At 36.9% G+C, this 17,500-nt stretch overlaps 1 protein-coding gene across 2 annotated transcripts in view; it reads left to right on the top strand.

Moving 5' to 3' along the window:
• Positions 1–2,781: 2,781 nt before the first annotated feature.
• LOC106872749 (astacin-like metalloprotease toxin 2) overlaps positions 2,782–17,500 on the top strand; it is a 29,684-nt gene continuing 14,965 nt past the window's right edge. The window contains exons 1-4 of one of the 2 annotated variants that reach the window (XM_089366654.1): positions 2,782–2,870; positions 10,887–10,902; positions 14,589–14,621; positions 15,371–15,414. In XM_089366654.1, coding sequence (XP_089222780.1) covers positions 2,799–2,870; positions 10,887–10,902; positions 14,589–14,621; positions 15,371–15,414 — 165 coding nt within the window. In that variant the 5' untranslated portion in view covers positions 2,782–2,798. Of the gene's footprint in view, positions 2,884–10,886; positions 10,903–14,588; positions 14,622–15,370; positions 15,415–17,500 lie in introns of both variants that reach the window. The other variant, XM_089366703.1, reaches the window with a different exon arrangement.

The following is a 17,500-nucleotide window of genomic DNA, read 5'->3' as shown; positions in this document are numbered from 1 at the left end:
GGCAAGGCCAGGTGCCCACACCAGGTGACATACACTGTTTTAGTTTGGTTTCTACAACCGGATGCTCTTCCTAAATATGATCAAGGGATCCAAGTGTAGAAAGTTTGTAGGCTTCAAGCAGTGAGTGGTAGGTATTTATAGAAGAAAAACTATACAGTGTATGGTAAAAAAACAATATCAATTTGTTGGTCTGAAGAGTTATGCACTTTTAGCCATGTTGAAGTTGCGAGGAAATTCAATAAGCTGATAGTTGTTATAGAGCATACATTTTGCAGATAGAGATGCTACGATTATGAATAAAAATCCAAATTGAGAGAGTGGACCCTGTAAAATGCATGCTACATATGTTTCTTAGCAAGCTGAACGTCTTGGCTTTGAGATCCCAAGCAACAATGTAAAACTTCATTTCGTTAAGGTAATGTTAGCCTGATGATTATCCACGTTGAGTATTAATCATTGCATAACCATTACATCAAGAGCTAAAAAACATATGTAGTGTGCATTTTACCTGTTCCACTCTCCCAATTTGAATATATATATATATATATATATATATATATATATATATACACACACACACACACACACACACACACACACACACACACACATATATATATATATACATATATATAGAATGGTTAGTGAGAGCTGTGCGAGTCATGTACAGAGATGCTGCCAGTAAGGTGAGGGTTGGAAATGAGTACAGCAATGAATTCCGGGTAGAGGTAGGGGTCCACCAAGGTTCCGTCCTCAGCCCCCTATTATTTACCATAGTCCTCCAGGCAATCACAGAGGAGTTCAAGACAGGCTGCCCCTGGGAGCTCCTCTATGCTGATGACCTTGCCCTAATTGCGGAGTCACTATCAGAACTAGAGGAGAAGTTTCAGGTGTGGAAGCAAGGTCTAGAATTGAAGGGCCTTAGAGTCAACCTAGCTAAAACCAAAATCCTAATAAGTAGGAAGGTAGATAAAACACAAACCCCTTCAGGTAGATGGCCCTGCTCAGTATGTAGAAAAGGAGTAGGTAGTAACTCTATAAGATGTACCCGGTGCAAGCTATGGACACATAAGAGGAGCAGCAACATCAAAGGCAGGTTAACTAGCAAGTTAGTTTTTGTTTGTGGCAGATGTTCAGGTGCAATAAAGACTGCAAACAAACAGGAAACAACTTCTATCTCATTCCAGGGTGAAAAACTAGAGGTAGTCGATAGCTTCCGCTATCTGGGCGACCAAGTTAGTAGTGGGGGTGGGTGCGCTGAAAGTGTAGCTGCTAGAATAAGAATAGCCTGGGCAAAGTTTAGAGAGCTCTTACCCCTGCTGGCGACAAAGGGACTCTCACTCAGAGTAAAAGGCAGACTGTATGACGCATGCGTACGAACAACCATGCTACATGGCAGTGAAACATGGGCTGTAACTGCTGAGGACATACGTAAGCTCGCAAGGAATGAAGCCAGTATGCTCCGTTGGATGTGTAATGTCAATGTGAATACCCGTCAGAGTGTAAGTATCTTGAGAGAAAAGCTGAACATTAGAAGCATCAGTTGTGGCGTGCAAGAGAGACGATTGCGCTGGTATGGACATGTGGTGAGAATGGAGGAGGATAGCTGCGTGAAAAAGTGCCACACCCTAACAGTTGAGGGAACCCGTGGAAGAGGTAGGCCCAGGAAGACCTGGGCTGAGGTGGTGAGGCAAGACCTTCGTACATTGGGCCTCACCGAGGCGATGACTACGGACCGAGACCTTTGGAAATGGGCTGTGCGTGAGAAGACCCGGCAAGCCAAGTAAGATCGTTGCCAGTGCCCCTGGACTGGTCCTTGTGCGGGTGGCACATGAGATGCACCATTTTGAGCGTGGCCGTTGCCAGTACCGCCTGACTGGCTCCTGTAGGATTTTCGAGCGAGATCGTTGCCAGTGCCCCTGGACTGGCTTGTGCGGGTGGCACATAAAAGACACCATTTCGAGCGTGGCCGTTTTCGTGCGGGTGACACGTAAAAGCACCCACTACACTCTCTGAGTGGTTGGCGTTAGGAAGGGCATCCAGCTGTAGAAACTCTGCCAAATCAGACTGGAGCCTGGTGTTGCCATCCGGTTTCACCAGTCCTCAGTCAAATCGTCCAACCCATGCTAGCATGGAAAGCGGACGTTAAACGATGATGATGATGATGATGATATACACACATACATACATATATATATATATATATATATATATATATATATATACATATATATAATATATATATACATATGTTTATGTGTATCTATATATATATATATATATATATATATATATATATATATACATACACACACACACATATATACACACATATACATATATATACACAGCACACCTATACATAAGATGAGGGCACACACAATGTGTATGTATGAGAGAGAGAGAGAGAAAGAAAGAAAGAGAGAGTGAGAGAGAGAAAGAGATAGTATGTGTGTGCGTGTGTGTGTATGAAGACTTGTAGACATAAATGTGGAAACAAAGCAAAGTTGCTAATTTTTTCAATTCAATCTGGAAATATAAAATAGCAATGTTTCAATTTTAAGACCTTGTCATTTCATTCCCTGATTTCTGTGCCATTATCTTGCTTTGTGTAGGAAGATATGTCATATCTTAAAGATGACCTCAATCTTAGTTCCCATCTGTCAGTCTCTTTCTGTCTCCTTCTTTCTGTCTCAGCTAAGAGGTGTGTGCTTGGAACTCCTTCCTTTTTTGTTTAGTCATTTCTTGAGGATATAACTAGCTTTCGTGAATGCTTTTACTGCTATTGAAAGATAAACATGCAAGGAGCTATTTTGTGGACTGTCTCTCTCTGGCTGGGTTTGGTTGGTGCTATACCAATCGTATTAAAGGTAAGTCTCTCCAGCCATCTTCAAATATTATAACATGTTTTTAATGTGTAACAGACAGAATGTGTGACTTTTATGTTTCATTCTCAAAAATATGGAGAAATTGAAAAAAGAAAAATTGCTTTGAAATATTTATTATTATAATAATAATCTCAAATTGGCAATTTCTGTGAAAGGTTTTGTTATTGAATATAGGAATTTTGATTTTTGAATTTTCAATTAAAAAACAAAGTATTTGTTGTAATTAATTAAATTAGCTAAATGCAGCGTTTAATAGATGTTGTGTAAAGCTGAGGATCTTCAAGATTTTTGGAGAAAATATAGTTGTTTACCATATAAAAAACTATGATTGCCTGAGTGAAACAGGATCTGCTAGAAATAACAGCCGAATATATCTATAAAAAGCTTTCTACTTTATAAAAAATGGATGGACACATCTGATATTTTAATTCCAAATACAATATAAGAACAAAAGACAGAAAAGTCACAACTTTAATCATAGTTCTGCCGCATTTGGTCTGATTTGGTATTAAATTACCATAAATACCACTAAACATGTCATATATAAGCTACATACATACATACATACATACATACATACATATATATATATATATATATATATATATATATATATATATATATATATATATATATATATATATATATATTATTACAAATTTGGGATTTTACCAATAGGACCACAACTTCAATTTCAGGACAACCTTATTTTCTGGAGTACACATAGAAAGTTATATCCAAAATATTAATCTAATAATATAAACATTTTCTATGTGTACTCCAGGGAAATAAGGTTGTCCTGAAATTGAAGTTGGGGTCCTATTGATAAAATCCCAAATTTGTAATAATAATATTATAATTGATACTGTTTGCTTCTTTGCATTAGTAAAGTGTAAAATAGTAAATATTCTGATAACTTGGAATAATTATTATTTCCTAAGTTTTAAAAAATTATTCATTTATATATATATATATATATATATATATATATATATATATATACACACACACACCTCCTCCTCCTCATCATCATCATCATTTAAATTCCATTCTCTGTCTATCATACTAAATGTGAGTGCACCATTAGAAGGCATCATGCTGTGGAATTGTCTGAGATAAAACCTCTTCACAGATGTGTTGCTTCCTCCGAAATAAATTGTGTTTTACTCTCCTATATTTTAGAGATGAGGAATTCTGTACATTATTTACATTGAACGGATGTGTGTCCTCATCTTGTTTGTTGTTACCACAAAGTTTCGGCTGATTTACTCTCCAGCCTTCATCAGGTGTCCCGGTGGAAGTTTGAACTCAACCCTGGGTTCTCATTCTTAAAGTATTATTTTTTTGCTGATTTTTATTATTATTATTATTATTATTATTATTATTATTATTATTATTATTATTATTATTATTATTATTATCATCATTATTATTATTATCATTATCATTATCTATTCCTTGAATAAATGATAATAATAATAACAATAATAATAATAATATTATTATTTTCGGTTCAAAATTCTACCAGGACACCTGATAAAGGCTGGAGAGTAAATCAGTCGAAACGTTGTGGTAACAACAAACAAGATGAAGACGTGTGTAAATAATGTAAACTGTGTTTTAAGACAAATTTATGAAGAGATTTTCTCTGACAATTCCACAGCATCATGCCTTTTAATGGTGTGTATACATTCAGTATGATACACAGATGTGTATTTTGATTCAATGTTGCTTTGATTGTGTGTACTATGTTACACACACACACACACACACACACAGAGTAGATACATATGCATGTGTTTGTATGTATATTACATGCGTTCACCTGCACTGTAAATAAACCTGCAGAAAACCTTCACTTTATGATATAATAAGCATGACATCCAGCTGTAGAAACGATGCCGAAACAGACACTGGAACCTGGTGCGGCTGCCAGCCATGCCAACTCCAGTCAAACCATCCTTGCCAGCATGGAAAAGGGATGTTAAATGAGGAGGAGGAGGACGACAATGACGATGATGATCACAATGACGAAAACGACGATGATGATGACGACAATGACGTCAATGATGATGGTGATGATGACAATAATGATTTGATATTTGGTGTTTTCTACATTGTGTTATACCATTTATTGTATTCTAAATATGTGATATACTATATTCCGTACGTTATACTATACACCATAGACAGTGCGTACGGGATTTGCTGTATATCAAAGACATGTATTATACACACAGGTCCCACTGCATATCATCATCCATCATTGTTGTTTAACGTCTGCTTTCCATGCTGGCATGGGTTGGACGATTTGACTGAGGACTGGCGAAGCGGATGGCTACGCCAGGCTCCAATCTGATTTGGCAGAGTTTCTACAGATGAATGCCCTTCCGCCAAGTGTGTAGTGGGTGCTTTTATGTGCCACCGGCACGAGGGCCAGTTGGGTGGTACTGGCAACGGCCACACTCAAAATGGTGTTTTTTACGTGCCACCTACACAGGAGCCAGTCCAGCGGCACTGGCAATGACCTCACTTGAATGGAAGCCAGACAGCTGCTCTGGCAATGATCATGCTTGGATGGTGCTCTTAGTGCTCCACTGGCACAGATGCCAGTCATCGAATTTGGTAAAATCACGATTTCGATTTCACTTGCCCCAACAGGTCTTCGCATATAATATATAAGTTATACCATATTGTATGTACAATTTATACTGTATATTTTCCATCATCATCATCATCATCATCATCAACAACAACAACAACAACATTTAATGATCAGTTTCCATACTGGCATGAGATGGATGGCTGAGAGTAACAGACAAGACCAGGGCTGCACTAAGTTCTTTTGTTTGTTCTGGCCAGGTTTCTATGGCTGGACGCCCTTTCAAACACTAACCACTCTACAGAATGTATCGGGTACTTTTTTTACCTGGCACCAGCACCAGTGTTTTATTATGTGGCATTGGTGCCATTGCTTTCCACATGGCACCGGCACCACTCTCTTTTATGCGGCACTGGCACCAGTGTTATTTATGTGACACTAACACTTGGGTTTTTACGTAGCACCTGCACTTACCGGGTCATGTGTGTGTGTGTGTGTGTTGTGGATGTCCCCAGAATTTAGATACTTTGAGAATGAGAAGCAATTCGTTTTTGGAACGGTGAACCTTAAAGCATGTAAAGCTATAAAGAATATCTTATGAATATTGAGTAAGAAAACTATTTGGATAGAAAAAGTCAAAGGCTGCCAGTGAGGTTTGAACCCACAGCTCCTGTAAATATCACACACACACACATACACTTATATATATATGGTTTGTATTTGTATGTGAGTGTATGCAAGTGTATATGTGGGACTTGTGAATGAATTATATGTATGTAGCTGTGTGTGTGTGTATGTGTGCGTGTGTGTGTGTGTGCGTGTGTGTGTGTATGTGTGCGTGTGTGTGTGTGTGCGTGTGTGTGTATTTCCACAAACAGGTTTATTGGGAGCAGGTCTGAGCTAAAATAAACAGAGAAATGGTGAGAAATTTTTGATGCAAATTGAATCCATGTTGTTTGGTGACAGAGTTACAATCACACCGATTCTTTGTCGTCATTGTTGCAGTCATCACCACAAACACATCCGCTCCAACCACCACTTCCACAAACCGTCATCATCATCACCACCTCCTCCCTCCATTACTGCTGCTGACCACGGGCATCATGACGACGACGACGACCACCACCACCACCACCACCGTTGCCATGGTTGCCCTCCGTAATCAATTGTATTCTGTAGTTTTAGCTTCATTCCACACTAAACATCAAATCCTTTTTGGACTTTACTCAAAAGCTTTAACTCAAACACAACAACAACAATCGTTTTTAAAGCTAAACATTTAGAAATTAATATACAAAAATATTGCTTACCTAGTCTAATTCATTATATTTGTGTAGTAAAAAAAAAATGGTAATTACCTTGTTTAGCATATTTTTATTGAAATACACTGTTTTTGTGCTTCTTAGTTTCGGAAATAAGGAAAAAATTAATAGAATAACTTTGGCCTAATTAAGCTTGTGTTTGGTCGAATTTGAATTTGGTTTTAAAACAAAAGAAGTTTGAATCTCAGAACAAAGAGACAGTCTGACTGTTGCTGGTGTCATAAAAAAGAGTTAAATAATATTTTTAAGAAACTCTTTGTACATCAAGATACCCTTCATATGGCAGCAGCAGCAGCAGTATAATTACTGCATTCGTACTCCTCCCATAACTGTACCATTTCTGCTCTTCAGCACCTGACTCTTTTTATATGCAGTTCTCTCAGTTCAGTTGTGCTCTATCATTAACATTACACAACCAATGAGGTATCCACTGCCATATTATATATATGAACTGGTACCCTGAGTAAATTACGCCCGGGGTAGCTGTATACAGTGGTTCAGTCTGACAGAAATCATAACCAAATTATCTTAAGACCCCCAACAATTAAATGCACAAAACTATTATGTCAAAGGATCTTAAGACCCTTTGTTCAGCAGAAACAGGTAACGGAAATGTAATATGAAGAAAATTTATTTTTAATTTACAAATTTTAAAGATGTGTAACTCTCCATTCTTCATTGTTCTGTGTTGGTGCCATCGTTTGTATTCTAGAGGAAATCCCTTAAAGCAAACTCAGGATTTACCATTCAAAGGGAGCACAGTTTAATTGTTTATTCAAATCAGTTCTAAATGTTTTCTGACATTCAGTGTGGTTAGCCACGTTTGGATTTTATCAGAGTGCTTGCAACGTATCTACATGGATTTAAAATCCCTATTCCTTTGTGTTACAAATGTGTGTGTGTGTGTGCGTGCGTGTGTGTGTGTGTGTGCGTGTGTGTAAGTTGTCTGAGAGTCCATAAGAACAGTTGCCATATTTCATTTCATAATGATTGCCTCTGATGAGCACAAGGTTACATAATGGGACTGTTACCCCCATTGACTCCCTAGTGCAAAACCAATTAGTAAGATCGGCTGTGATGGATATATAATACTGTACCATTTGCATAATATATACATATACATACAGGGGTTGGACAAAATAATGGAAACATCTTAAAATTGCAAACAAATTTATTTTAATATGGGTTAGGACTGTCTTTGGCAGTAATTTCGACTTAACTTCTACAAGGTATGGACTCATACAAAGTTTGAATTGTTTCCAAAGGAATTTTTGTCCATTCTTCAGCTAAAACAGTCTCCAGTTCTTGTAGTGATGATGGTGGAGGATATCGACTCCTTACTTGTTTTTCTACAATGCACCATAAATGTTCAATAATATTGAGATCTGGGGACTGTAGTGGCCAGATAAGATGTTCAACTTCACTAGAATGTTCCTCGTGCCATTCAGTAACAACTTTAGCTGTGTGGATTGGTGCATTATCATCCTGAGAGATTGCGTTTCTCTCGGGAAACAGTTCTGCAACCATAGGATGAATTTCATCAGATAAAATGCTTAAATAGTCTTGACTATTAATTCTGCCATGAAGGGAAAACATCAAGCAGGCGGATTTCCAAGATATAGCCCCCACCACCTCAGATCCTCACAGATCCCCCTCCATGTTTAACAGTTGGAAGAATGCTTCTTTTGGCTGTCTCCACACATATACTCGGCCGGTGGTCGGAAAATAAGGTAAAGAATGACTCATCCAAGAAAATAACATTCTTCCATTGCTCTAGGGACCAATTCTGTAGGTTTTTACTCCACTCTAGATGCTTTGCAACGTTTGTTTTTGAAAGTAGAGATTTTCTGATTGCAGCCCTCCCATGAAATCCAGCTTTGTGCATCTGCCAGAGAACAGTTTTTGTGGAAACTGGGTTCTCGAGGTGGACTAACAATTTGTGTAAGAGTCCAACGGTCCCTACCTGAAAGTTTTGGTTTTCTTCCAGAGCTTTATTTCGATGAGAAAGTTTTTCCCTCTTTCTCAAAGGCTGTCATTATTTTCAAGACAGTACTTCTTGATACATCAAACATTTCAGCTGCTTTTGTTATGCTAGCACCTGCCATATGAGCACCAACAATTTAACCTCTTTGAAAGTCCGAAAGATCTGTCATTTTAATGGATTTTAATTACCTTTTACTGATGATATCTGAAAAGAAACAACAATTTTAGCAAAGCATATTAAGCAACAATAATATTAAATAAAAAAACATTAAAATAAACAAGCTTTTGATGGTTTTATAGATATTTCAAACTTATGATGCTAAGTGTTTCCATTATTTTGTCCAACCCTTGTATGTATGTATGTATGTATGTGTATATATATATATATATGTATATGTATATATATATATATATATATATATATATATATATATATATATATATATATACATATATATATATATATTTCGTGCGGGTGACACGTAAAAGCACCCACTACACTCTCTGAGTGGTTGGCGTTAGGAAGGGCATCCAGCTGTAGAAACTCTGCCAAATTAGACTGGAGCCTGGTGTTGCCATCCGGTTTCACCAGTCCTCAGTCAAATCGTCCAACCCATGCTAGCATGGAAAGCGGACGTTAAACGATGATGATGATGATGATGATATATATATATATATGTGTGTGTGTATATATATATATATATGTATGTACAAATGTATGTATGTAGTGATGTCTATAAGCTACCTTTATTATATATGTCTTTTATCTTATATCTTTTACTCCTTTCACTTATTAGATTGTGGCCATGCTGGGGCACTACCTTGAACAATTTCTTAGTCTAATGAATTAACCGTTGGTATTTATTTTTGTAAACCTGATAATTTTTCTGTTGGTCTCTTTGTACTGGGAGCGATGGAATCAAGATTTCCCTCTCCACCAAATTTCAGGCCTTGTGCCTTTAGTAGAGAGGATTAATTATAAGACAAAAGAAAAAAACTGGTTTTTCAAAGAAGTAACACATGTTGAAGTAATGCCTTCATTTGTTTGCAGTGATCATCATCATCACTACTACCACCACCACTACCACCACCACCACCACCACCACCACTACCACCACCACCACCATCATCATTGAACGTCCATCGTCCATGCTGGCATGGGTTGGATGGTTTGACTGAGGGCTGGCAAGCTAGAAAGCAGCACCAGACTTCATTCTGATTTGGCATTGTTTTCTACAGCTGGATGCCCTTCCTAATGCCCTCCACTTCGAGAATGTAATGAATGCTTTTACATGCCACTGGCATGGGTGTCATTTGTGTGACACCAGTTTCTACCACGACTGTGATTTTGCTTGATTCGATGGGTCTTCTTCTCAAGCACGACATTATGCCAAAGGTCTCAGTCATTGCCTCTGAGAGGCCCAACATTCGAAAGGAGCTTTTCACTTGCCGCTGGCATGGGTGGAAACCAAAATAGATGCAAGATAGAAATATTTTTGTTTAGTATTTTTACATTATGTAAAACTATATTTTTATATCCCGAATTAAAATCATCCTGAATATAGGATTGTTGGGATGAGGGTTCACCCACACCCCTCACCATCATTGCTTGTCACCTCTTTTCAGCTCCACCCCAGGTACTTCTACCCACTCTTCTATGACGTGAGCAGCTCCTCAATAGCAAGAAACCTGTTCTAACCCCTTCTCTCACACTTTAAACCTTCTTCTCCTCACATAAAGCCATCCCTCTCCCTATTGTAACCTCAGGCAGTTGAGGAGGATCCTTAGTCTTGCAAATCGTCTGCTGACCCCACAAGGGCTGGTGCCACCTGGAAAAAAGCTCCTGGTCCACACTATAATGGGGTTTTATAAAGGATGGCATCCAGCCAAAGCAGACAATGGGGCACAGTGCCGTCCTCCTGTCAAACTGCTCAACCCATGCCAGTACGGAACGGGGACGTTAAATGATTATGATGATGATGACGGAGATGATGGTGGTGGCGGCGGCGGTGGTGGTGATGATGATGATGATGTTGAATTAATATTTAGAATATATTTTAACATTCTCTTTTATTCTTTTGTCTTTTTCAGTTGAAATCGGCTCACGGTGAGTTGGCTTATTTTGCTTTTCTCTGTAGACTAAAAGAGTTTTTTTTTGTTTTGTCGACAATGGACCAATTTCTGACAGCAATGAATATAATCAATACAACTTATTGGTTTCATTGAATTATTGGTTTTATTGATTGGTAGAATAAGGAATGGTGTTAAAGAGGAAAATGATACAGTTTGTTTTGTTCTTTGTTTTTGTTTTGACTTCGTGTAAGGTAAGGAGTGGTGGCCAGACCTTCCAAGACCAGAGACACTGATGCTGACATGTTACACCTTACCAGTTGATGGTTTCAGGAGAAACTATATTGGTAGGAGGAGAATTCCAGGGGGATAATGGTTTTGGGAGGAAGGACTTCTTACAGGGATTAGTGCAGGAAATCAGGAGTGATGGGCATCATAATACAGAGGATGAAGGAAGGAGAAAGGAGGAAGTCTGGAGTGTCTTTTCGGGGGTGGGTAGAGAAATGAAGTAGATGTGAGGTGCAGAGTCCATGATCATAGTGAGTGGGGGGGAGGCCTGGCCTGTCTCTGTGGATTTTAAACTGTGTTCAGTCATTTCAAATGTCCTTTCTTTTGAAGTTCATGAATTCATCTGACGAGAACGGTTTCTTTACAATGATGTAATGTTTTCATTAAATCAATTGAAGGAGTCGCTTGAAACGGCCGTAATGGATTGACACCTGCACCTCTTCTGTTACTCATTCATATTTTACTCACTTGTCTCGGAATCTGTCCATCATAAACCTGCCACTGTATATTTAATATAAGGTACATGTCTGTACATGTGGATTTCTTTACTCAGCTGGGTCTAATTGCTTACATTCACTGCAAAAATTTCATTCGGCCGATACTTATGTACCAAGTTTGATATTTACATAATATTGTTGTGTGTATGTTATTCCAACTTAACAAGGGACCTAGGCTTAAGTACTTAATTTAACTGAATCTTGCTTATTTTACATCATATGTAAACAAACATAAGTTTGTCTTTGAAATGTTTTGTAGAACAAATAGAAAGATGCTGGTTGCCAACAAATTTTTCTGCTCGTAAAAGGATTTTATCCTATATATATATATATATATATATATATATATATATATATATATATATATATACATATATATATATATACATATATATATATATATATATACTGTTCAGTATTTACACTTTGAAAATATATCTTTCTACTTGTTCTTATATATATATATATATATATTGTTGTACTTGGGGATGGTCATATTGCCAGTTTAGCCAATAAAAACACACGCACTGTATATTTGGTGTTAATTTTTTTTTTTTTCTTTTTTTTTTCAGCTTTATATTACATTAATCTTAATCTTAATCTTATTTCGGCCAGAGTTCTTTCGTCACACTTCTGTGACCTCATCAGTGGTCCTTTGTTTCCTTCTTTCTTATGTGTGTCTCACCTTGCTAACTATCAGCCATTTTGTATTTTGTATTCCTATTGTATGTGTCTACGCATGCGTGTCCTTCAATGTGTCTGTGTCTTTTGTAAGTGCATGTGTGTATGGGGAGTGTCTGTATCACCTATATTCTCTGTTAATACGTGTTCATTTGTATTAGTTTTTATTTATTTATATGTTCATGTGTGTGTGTGTGTGTGTGTGTGTGTGTGTGTTTTTTTTTTTTTTTTTTTTTTAATGTGTTTAATTAAATTTTGTTAACGTATGTAGTATTTAATTCCATTTGTTTATCTATGTATTGTATTATACTTTGTTCCTATTATTGGTTTATGGGTAACATGTTGTCACATGCTGTGGTTTGTTAGTGGCGTATGTTAGTGTTCCATTCTAGTTTCCTATTCAGGCTAGGTTTCCCTTCTATTATGTGTGTAGCTTCAGTAATTTGTCTAAGTAATTTGTCTAATTTGTCTAAGCACTTAGACAAATTACTGAAGCTACACACATAATAGAAGGGAAACCTAGCCTGAATAGGAAACTAGAATGGAACACTAACATACGCCACTAACAAACCACAGCGTGTGACAACATGTTACCCATAAACCAATAATAGGAACAAAGTATAATACAATACATAGATAAACAAATGGAATTAAATACTACATACGTTAACAAAATTTAATTAAACACATTAAAAAAAAAACAAAAAAACAAAAAAAAAAACACACACACACACACACACACACACACATGAACATATAAATAAATAAAAACTAATACAAATGAACACGTATTAACAGAGAATATAGGTGATACAGACACTCCCCATACACCCATGCACTTACAAAAGACACAGACACATTGAAGGACACGCATGCGTAGACACATACAATAGGAATACAAAATACAAAATGGCTGATAGTTAGCAAGGTGAGACACACATAAGAAAGAAGGAAACAAAGGACCACTGATGAGGTCACAGAAGTGTGACGAAAGAACTCTGGCCGAAATAAGATTAAGATTAAGATTAATGTAATATAAAGCTGAAAAAAAAAAAAAATTAACACCAAATATACAGTGCGTGTGTTTTTATTGGCTAAACTGGCAATATGACCATCCCCAAGTACAACAACATCTGTTTCAACACACGATTTCACATAAAAAATCTTGCAAAACAAATATATATATATATATATATATATATACACATGAGACCTGACTACTGACCGAGACCTTTGGAAATGTGCTGTGCGTGAGAAGACCCGGCGAGCCAAGTAAGATCGTTGCCAGTGCCCCTGGACTGGTTCTTGTGCGGGTGGCACATGAGATGCACCATTTTGAGCGTGGCCGTTGCCAGTACCGCCTGACTGGCTCCTGTAGGATTTTCGAGCGAGATCGTTGCCAGTGCCCCTGGACTGGCTTGTGCGGGTGGCACATAAAAGACACCATTTCGAGCGTGGCCGTTTTCGTGCGGGTGACACGTAAAAGCACCCACTACACTCTCTGAGTGGTTGGTGTTAGGAAGGGCATCCAGCTGTAGAAACTCTGCCAAATTAGACTGGAGCCTGGTGTTGCCATCCGGTTTCACCAGTCCTCAGTCAAATCGTCCAACCCATGCTAGCATGGAAAGCGGACGTTAAACGATGATGATGATGATGATGATAGGCTTCTTTCAGTTTCCATCTACCAAATTCACTCAGCTGACCTTGGTTGGCCTCAGGCTATAGTAGAAGACACTTGCCCAAGGTGCCACACAGTGGCACTGAACCCTAGAACCAAACCATGTGTTTGTGAATCAAACTTCTTACCACCCAGCCACCTCTGTGCTTATGTAAATGTTTTGTGAATGGCTAAACAGGAGATGAAGTAAGCAAATGACACAATCCTTCCAAACTCAAAACGGAAATCTGGAATTTCTTCCACCTGCCGCAGCTAACCCACAGGTGTTGCTCAAACGAAATCTCAATAGCATCAATCTCATAAATATGAGGGATGGGGGACCTGCAAACATCACGGGTATCGCCCTTTCTTTTCTAATTATTCAAGAAGAAACACTTTGGTAAATAACAAAATTTGTTCACTCATCAAACCCACTTATATGTATTCATAAAAATATGAATTTAATAATGGAAAATAAAATTTATATTTAATTTTAATTCCAATTTACAAATGAAATATCATTAAAATACTCTCTTTTTAAATACTCTCATTTTTAATAGAATGTTGTTGAAATGAGATTGAAATATTTTTTATTTCCAGATTTCGACCCAAGATATCCTGAAGAAGTTCCTGGTAAGTTACATATTATTATTATTATTATTATTATTACTATTATTACTATTATTATTATTATTATTATTATTATTATTATTATTATTCAGGTCACTGCCTGGAATAGAACTCGGAATCTTGGAGTTAGCCTGCACTCTTAACCACTATGCCATATGCACGTGCATATGCCCAAGGGCATATGGCATAGTGGTTAAGAGCGTGTGCTACTAACCCCAAGATTCCGAGTTTGATTGCTATAAGGTAGGAAAGTGGCTGGCGAGCAAAACGGAAGCTTTTCTATGTTCTCATGAGGTCTCTTTCATAACTTATTTCTCTAAATCTTCATTAAATATTCAGGTTTTAAAATAACAGGATGGTTCAGTTGCATTCTTTTTGTCTTTAACCTCAAGTTGTAGACATTTTGCCCTATAAGATATTATGTCAATAAAATCAGATACATACACACATATATATATATTGATAATACCCAGCAGTAGCACACACACACACACACACACACACACACACATACACACACACACACACACACACACACACATCCTTTCTTTATTGTAAAGTGTATTCTTATTGTTACTGTTATGCTTTTTGCCATAAACTTCCATTTCTCACTCATTTGTCTGTCACACTCACACACATGTAATACTCCATAAGTAATTAGCTAATTAACTACTTAACTAATTATTATTCAGTTTCATTTGACTGAATGAGTTCTTCAACTTAATTTAATGTAATTACTTTTTGTTCTTCAGGAATGTTCCAAGGTGATATTGATCTTGAAGGCCGCAACATTTTTGTGAGTATTCTGTTTTACTCTAACAATTGAAGCATGAAAGATGGTTATAAGCCATTTAAGAACACACACACAAAAAAAAAAAAAAATCCGTTGGATTCACACAGTCTCAGATCAAGTGACTTGCTATGCAAGCACATCTCTGTAATGCTTTACTCTACTTGTACATCTATTCATGTATATAAATATGAAGATATATAAACATGCATAAATATGAATGAGGTCTAATAAACAGTTGATCTAGCAAGTGAAACCTCAGCTCAGTGGGGAGGGGGAGGGCGTGCAATAATGGTGTTAAGAGGAAGGCTCCAGGACAGTGTATATTCTCTCTTGATGACCCCATAAGCATGCTTGTGCCCAGTAAATGGAGCTTCCAACTGGCAACACTTGTGTCTGTAAGTTTTTCGCAAATAATATATATATATATATATATATATATATATATATATATATATATATATATATATATGTAAATATATATCTATATATCTATGGACTGACTGTCTGCCAAGCAAATGGGAAGCAGTAATTGAAGTAGATGGTGAATATGCTCCGGAACAATCATTTAAAGATGTTTTTGTTAAATGTTGTTATTGGTTTTGTTGAATAAAATTTATTGAAGAAAAGCCGCAGTAATTATGCCCCAACCCAATAGAACCCTTATTAAAGACCAACAGACATTGCTAGGCGCTGACTCTTTAGCCATATTTCCCTTATCGAATGAAGTGGGGCAGGTGGGATTTCTGTATCCTCTTCTGCCTCTCACTTTACTCCTCAGCTCTTCATGGAATACCACTCAAACGACTCACCTACTATGATGTCTTCAGACTCTTCATCCTTTGCTGCTATCATATTTTTGTGATCTTGACACAGATGGCTGGAATAACACAAGACAGGGAATTCCATTCCAAATTGCCAAAAATCTGGTTAACTGAGTGAAGTGTGGTGCTGCATTCAAGTAATTGCAGAATAGTTGACAGACACTTTGTCTCAACAATGCGTACTGAGCACTGGTTGGAACCGGTTAAAAGAGCAACATGTCTACAGAAATACACAAAGCAGGATGATGTAGCTGTAGAATAATAATAATAATAATAATAATAATAATAATAATAATAATAAATAATGATTCAGCCATTTTTACTCGTGCTTTCTTTAAAAATCTCTGTTTGCTTTGTTGTGGAGAAATTTGGTAATATCTTGTCACGATGTTCCTGGATTCTGACTGTAATAAAAGATTCTATTAGATAAAGATGTATTTAAGCAATCTGTGAGTATTTGATTTGTAAAGTCAAATAGAATAAGAGGTGAACACAATGTAGACACTGATATTCTTTAGGAGATCAATCAATATTAAAAAAAAAAGGAAAAGAATGAAGAGGTAAAGTCAGAAGCAAAAAATAAATATATAACAAATAAAAAAATAAAGAAGAGTAATTGAAGATTTTGGTAAGAAATCAAAGGATTTTATTGTAATAATGGTTGAGATTAAATAGAATGGGCAATTCTTTGAAGGATGTTCAATATGTATTAATATTGATAAGCTTATATAGGAATAGCTAACACTTTAGGTTTGGAATGAGATTCATTTTTTCTTTTTAAATAGATGAGTAAATGAGGTGCTGAGCTGCCTGAGGTTAGCAGTTCAAATCCTGAGCAAGATGTTGTGTTTCTGGACTTGACCACTTACTTTGTGTCTCTGAGGAATATAACTAGCAGAACATCTTGAGCCCTTTGTTACCATATTTCTGTTGAAATCCGCTGCCTTTGTTTCATTTAATTTTGAAAATAACGAAGAACTTCAGGAATATAACGTGAAGTTGGTACTGAGAAGATAAATTATGATGAATGTTTGATGGCAGGTTTTCATTGCGATCATATTAAAACAGGAAGTTTGTATCATTGAACCCAGGGGCAGTCTCTCAAGAAAAGGTTATTAACATAAAAAAACACCAAAAGGAATTCATCTGAATCGCATTTATTCCTTTCTTCCACACTTTTTTGTCTTCCATCACTTCTACCACAGTTTTTGTTTTCTAATGTTTTTCTCCTCTGGCAACTGTTGCACATAGGCTCAACAATGTCAGAC

The sequence above is a fragment of the Octopus bimaculoides genome, chromosome 1 (genome assembly GCF_046866305.1).
Source record: "Octopus bimaculoides isolate indiv1 chromosome 1, ASM4686630v1, whole genome shotgun sequence".
In the NCBI taxonomy this organism is placed as follows: Eukaryota; Metazoa; Mollusca; class Cephalopoda; order Octopoda; family Octopodidae; genus Octopus; species Octopus bimaculoides.
Note: the sequence above shows the minus strand (reverse complement) of the source record. Positions and strands in the feature narration are given on the sequence as shown.